This window comes from Humulus lupulus, chromosome 2 (assembly GCF_963169125.1).
Source record: "Humulus lupulus chromosome 2, drHumLupu1.1, whole genome shotgun sequence".
Lineage (NCBI taxonomy): Eukaryota > Viridiplantae > Streptophyta > Magnoliopsida > Rosales > Cannabaceae > Humulus > Humulus lupulus.
Genome location: NC_084794.1, coordinates 17,583,322 through 17,589,891, shown reverse-complemented (window position 1 = coordinate 17,589,891; position 6,570 = coordinate 17,583,322). Strand labels below are relative to the sequence as shown.

General features: G+C 31.2%; 1 protein-coding gene across 1 annotated transcript; it reads right to left on the bottom strand.

Annotated features, from left to right (window-relative positions):
* Window positions 1-690: 690 nt before the first annotated feature.
* Window positions 691-3,574, bottom strand: LOC133817398 (transcription factor TCP4-like). Its single transcript, XM_062249907.1, has 3 exons — window positions 3,419-3,574; window positions 1,310-3,037; window positions 691-1,072 (listed from the first exon to the last, which is right to left on the bottom strand). Exon 2 carries the CDS (start codon window positions 2,479-2,481, stop codon window positions 1,360-1,362), a length of 1,122 nt encoding a protein of 373 aa, XP_062105891.1. The 5' UTR covers window positions 2,482-3,037; window positions 3,419-3,574; the 3' UTR covers window positions 691-1,072; window positions 1,310-1,359.
* Between the last annotated feature and the right edge of the window lie 2,996 nt (window positions 3,575-6,570).

Here is a 6,570-nt window from a genome sequence, read left to right as displayed (position 1 = left end):
AATTTTAACAAAACATAAAATACAAATATATGAAACCATTGCATTTACTCTACCGAATTAAAGAATTGACATCTTTTCAGAACGAAAGGGTTGTATATATATATATATATATATGATGCTCTTATCAATATAGTAACTTTCCTTGTCTGTGTTTTTCCACTTTTCCTGTCAGATCATATGTCTTATTTACATGTATACATATATACACTGTCTTCTCTACTTCAAGTAATTAACAAACACATCGTACAAAGTAAATTTCAGACATTCAACATGAAACTTTTATTTCTAAGTCAGATAAAAAATAAAAAATTTATTTCTAAGCATAACTGCTATTTCATGCCCCTCAAAAAAAAAAAAAAAAACTATTTCACGTTTCACAAAACCATATAAGGTCACTCATCTATGCCCCCAATACCCAACTATAGCAAAGAAAATGAATAATACTACAGTGGAGTTCATGATGATCAACCCTAATTAGAAAAAGAAAAAAAATGCTTATTAAAAACATACTCATAGAATGTCACTTTAATTTTTATATACAAATTCAAGTAACTATGTCAATCTTAAAGATGTCTATTATTATTTATTTTATTTAAAAATAATGAAAAAAAAGAGGCTCTTGTGATATGATTTAGATTTTAATCAATAAAATTAAAGTGTGCATTACATTGTACTTTTCTTGTTTGAAAGAAAAAAGAAAAATCATGAGTTTATTATTTTTGGGTAAAGAAAGACATATTAGGTTTCCCATGTTCCAACAAAGATATACATTATCATCAACAGAACAACCAATATAATCCAAATTACAATTTAACAAAGAAATAATTGAGATATAATATTCACTATATCATCAACACAAATTCACAGTATATTTTAATAAAAATAACACGAAAATCGAATTAAAATATTTAGAAAAGTTGAGAAAAAAAATTAAGAAGAAAATCTTTGACAATCTCACAACCAGATGCATGTTTGCTTCACTGATCTGTAGACCATTGCATTGACTCAAATCAAATATCTTCTTCAAAAGTCTTCATTTTTTTTTATTCTTAATTGATTGGCACAGCACAGCCTATTTCAAAAGAACAAAGGTTAGTTCATGGAAATGATATACTCTGTTTTGTAGATATGGTTTCCATTTTCGGAATTTTTTTCCATTTATGTCTACTCTTAATACTGAAGATGAACAGATTTGTTACTTTGTCTTGTTAAGTAAATAAAATATGGTAATAGCAATAATAACAATTATTTTTTTTCTTGAGAAACAAACAGAAAAACTAAGAAAAGTTGGAAGGGTACGTAGTTTTACCTATTGTGTTAAATGAAAAGTAGAAATATTCCAACTTTGTTGTGGTGGAATCAACGGTGGGTAGAGTTTGGAGAAGACGACGACGGGGGCCTCCCCGAAACGACGCCACCACAGCCCTGTTCATCGTCGTTTTCGCCATTCTCGCCGTGAATTCTAGCCGGAATGCAGAACGCAGATAAGCCATCGGAGACGAAACGAGTTCCAAATATGGAGGAAGAAAAATGGTTGATGGTTTGGGGTCTTTGGGAGGCCATAGCTAGATGATCATCCCAAGCCCGAACCAATGGTGAAAAACTGGACTGAAGGGTTCCCCTCTTATTATTAAACGACGCCGTTGAGCACTGACCCAGCAAAGCTGTGGCTTGCTGCGCCGGAGCCAATGATTGCGACCCAAAATCGTATCCACCTCCTCCGGCCGCTTCATTGCCCCACGCCACCATTCTCTGGTAATCCGACCCGAACCCGGCCGTAAAGAGAGCAGGCTGGTGATGGTGGTCATTTTGTGGCGCGTGGTGAGCACCGCCTTGGGAAGACTGGTCGTGGACCATAGTGTGGTCATGGAAGGAGTGGAGAGAAAGGCCGAGATCTTGGGTCGGGTTGGCAGTTCTCGGGATAATGTCTTGTGGGTATGTCTGGAAATTATTCATGGACGAAGCCGCTGAGCTCGTGGGGAAGAAGGATTTCATGGTGTTGGATATGGAGTCAGAATCCAACGGCTGATGAGGAATGAACCCCAACCCATTATGATGATCTGGGTTCAAGTGCTCGTGACCCAACTGCCTTTGTAGCTGAAAATTATACCCAGAAGACTCTGACTGCTCTACTGTGAGACCCATTTCGGTGGAGTCCACCAATGCCGTCGCTGCATGTGGACCAGTCTCTTCAGCGGCGGGATTAGTAGTGGGGTGCCAGGGTGGCAGCTCAGCAAGCTTGTCGATGGAGTTCGTGGCCTTCTTAATGAGCCAGTCGACGGCTTTGCTAGGGCGGTCGTAGCCCAATCGGTCTTGGACGTCGTAGAATTGGATCGCAGTGTGGGCAGACAATCGGACGCGACGGTCTCGTGGGCCTTTGGCCGTGTAAACTTTGCTGTGACGGTCTTTACGGCCGGTTGAGCGGACAATGTGGCCTCCTTGAACTTGAACAATCTCACCCCCAACACCCTTCATTCCCATTGATGTTGTTGACGATGATCTATCTCTGGGATTTGCATTATTTTCTATGTTGATCCACGGCTGTGATGATTGGTGGTGGGAGTTCAGAGTATGATCTAAATCTACGTAAGGTGGGTGATTTGGGACAAGTTGGAGATGCTGGTAGTTGTTACTACTACTACTACCAGTGCCTAGATTATGTTCTTGTGGCTTCTGTAATAATGGGTCTAAAATTTGTGGGATGGGTATTATTTGGTTGTGTTGCTGCTGATTCTTCTGGAAATCCAGATTCCTCACCCTTTTATAATTTATTATTCAGGATTTGGTTCTTCCAATGTTTTTTTTTTCTTTGCTCTTTTTTTTTGGGGGGGGGGGGGGGGGGGGTGGGTGGGGGGAACTTTTTTTTCTTGTAGTAAGTAATGTAGTCTTACCCCTTATCTTTGCCTACCTCTTTTGTCACTCTTGCTTCTTTTGTGTCTATCTTTGTTTTTGCTTGTTGTTCTTCATCTGCAACTGGCACCACTCTGAAACCTGTTACTACTATCTGCTACAACAGCTGCTAATTCCCAGAGAAAACCTGCCATTTCAATCCTCAGATTCCTAACCTCAATAACAACCAAACACACAACAAAAAGAACAAGAACTCTGATTCTTACTACTTTTCAGATTTATGAATACAAATTGGTGATTATTATAGCTTTGTTTTTGAGATGTAGTAAAGGGACTAGATTTTAGGGTTTTCCATTGTAGAAACACAAAATTGTACGTGAATTTAACAGCATAGAAATTGGAACAAAAGATATTAAATATAGAAAAGCACTCAAAACAGAATTTTGAAGAGGGAAAACAATATCTTGTGAGTAATTTGACCAAATTTTGTGAATTATTTTTGGGAGAAAAGAACTATTCAATTGGTAGTAGCAGAAGATGAGAGTGAAGACACAAGAGAAGCTCTTACCTTGTCCTGCGAGAGCTTTTGACGCTTCTGCAAAGGGTGGCAGAGGTTGGTCAGAGAGGGGATTATAAATCTTTGGTCATCTCAGCCCCACAAACCACAATATATAACCCAAAAAAAAAACCAAGTCACACTCACAAGTCAGAAACCTAAACCTCATACCAAGTCATTTTTCTTTCTAAGAGCATAATCATATGTAATGTAAACTTATATATTTGTTACTTAATAAATAGTTCAAACTATAAATATTTTATTATTTTTTTATAAAATTTTGTATATATATAAGTGTGATTTTATTATATTTTATATTTTAAAATCGAATAAAATATTTTTAAAAAATGAAATATTCAAATAATGTAGAGAAAAATAAAGAAGATGATGTATGATCTAATGTAAAAGTTTGAGTTAAATTATAAAAAAATATATTTTCGTGATGTATTTGTAATACACTTTCTTTATAATATTTAACTAAAACTTACAAAAACATCTTCTATCAACTCATTTATACATATATTTATAATTGTTACGCACAAACTCCAATTAATTTATATCTATATTTACGTAACATTTATATATATTTTATATAATATTTTAATATTATTATTTTTCTTTATAAGTTTTATCTCTCTCATTTAGTATTTATTTATTATTTATGTTTTCTTTTTCAATTATTTTATTTTATTTTAATTAATAAAATATATTTAAAAATATAAAATTTAAATGATGTAGAAAAATATATAAAGAAATTAATATATGGTATAATGTAAACTTAAAGGTAAAATAGAAAAATATGTATTTTAAAATATTTAAAAGAGATATGTTGGAAGAGTTCTAACCAAACTATACTACCACAAACGAGCTACTCTCAACTATTAAATTACTATTACTTACTTCGTGCCGTAAAATCTCCATAAGTTATTATAGCATACATTTAATTATGTATATATGCATACACATTTCCCCCTCATTTAATTTATTACAGCATTTACCACATTACATGGTTGTGACCTAAAATAAAAGGAAAGTTAATGAGAGGTACCCTTTGATGTATTCCAATTAATTATTTTAAATGATCAGGAATCATTGATGGTCAGTCTCCCATTAAGACTTGAAAATGCCCCTCTTGTCTCAATCAACAAGAACAAGAGAGTGTGTGTTCAAATTGATATAAATTGATTAACTGCGCATGGTTAAGAAAACCAATCAAATTTATAGTACTGTATGCACACATTGAGTTCTTACGGTGTGAGGGAGAGAGAGATTTAAGAAGAAGACAAGACGAGTAGTGATATATACCTAACACATTAATGTTCGAACATAGCCGAGGGTATCTTGTGAAGAAAAAGAAGTCATTATTTGATATATTTATCCAAGTGTAGTTGCTATCATCCAGTTGAAAAGTGAATTTGTATAAATACATACATATATATAGTGACTTTTTAAGCCTGATATATGTGCACTCAAGGCACGCGACCTTCAAAAACAAGCAAAATTGAAAGGATTTCACCAATTAAATTATGACACTTCAATATAAAAGTTCACAATTTTCATTTAATATAATTTATGTATGTCTATTGATTTTATCATTTGTTTTCTTCTTTTTCCCACTAATATTATCTCCATATATCAAACTGGCAATTACGTAAACCCAAAATTATACATTTCATTCTATAATAGATTAGGTAATCATTTTTTTTTTTAAAATTGTTATTAAAAGTGGCATGCATTTAAAAAGTTTTCACTAAATATTTTTTTCAATGGTCGTTGTTGGGTCTCATTGAGGTCACCATCTTTTGGACTTGTGAACTTTGTAAATTTAATACTGATTATAGGTGAAATAATAGTGGTTGAATTTTTAAGGGTTAGATATATATATATATATATATTTCTTCTATATAACGAAAATTCTTATTTTAATTATTTTTTTTAACTTTAATAAAATATTCTAAATATTTAATCGAATATATTTCTAAAAATAAAAATTTATAAATTATATTAATATAAATTCAAATATTATAAAATATCATTAAATATTTATTAATTATAAATTTAAATATTATAAAATATCATTATAATAATACTAATATTTAATACAACGCGTCTATTTTTTTGACAACATCGGTGTATTCTTTTTCTATTTTCGGCACCTGGATAGATATAATTTCAAATTTTTTATATGACAATATATATTGTAGTTATTTAGAATATGCTGAAAATTTTCAAGAAATTCATAATAGTTTATAAAGCCGAAAGCAAGATTTAAACTGTCAAATTTTACACGCGTACACAAAAAAATAAGCACGCCTGCAACAGACAGTTTAAACCATGTTTTACGGTACCATAATTTATCCAGAATTTCTTGAAAATTTGTAGAATATTCTAGATAGCTACAATGTACACCATCATATAAAAAATTTGGATTATATATATACAGGTGCCGAAAATATAAAAATGATGCATCGATGTTATAAAAAAAATGTGCATGTGTTGTAGTCGCTCCCGTTTATATTATTATTATAATAATATTTAATACAAAACTAGATATTTAATAATTATATTGTCATAAATTCACATGTTATAAAATATTATTATTACAATAATATATAATGCATAATAAATACATTATATATAAGTGTCGTGTGTATACAAATAAATAATAAATTAAAATAACATTTATCTTCAATCAAGAATAAAGAAGTTTTTTCTCCCATGATTGAGGTGTGATTTGAATAATATCATGAATGTTTTGTACCTTAAATATGGTAGTTTGTGATCTAAAATGTTATGATATTATTTTTAAAAAAAATATATAAACAATGTTTTGGTTTAATTTTTCTTTTAATATGAATAATTAATAATATTTTTAAATAAAATTAAGAAAACATGCATTGCACATTATTTGTACTTAGTATATATATATTAATGTTATTGGAGGCGATAATGGGATCTTTTCTTTCTTTTTACTTTATTATAATTTATAATCTATGATTGGAGTTGCGCACCTGATTAAGATTAGTAGACCATGATGTTTTTTTTTTTTTGCTTGCGATTTGTTTTTGTTGTGTTATATATATATCTACTCACTTTTGGTTTGCTTTAGTATGAAGTGAACTATAGTCCATTGATCAAGATTTATTTTTTGTGAAATATTTGGC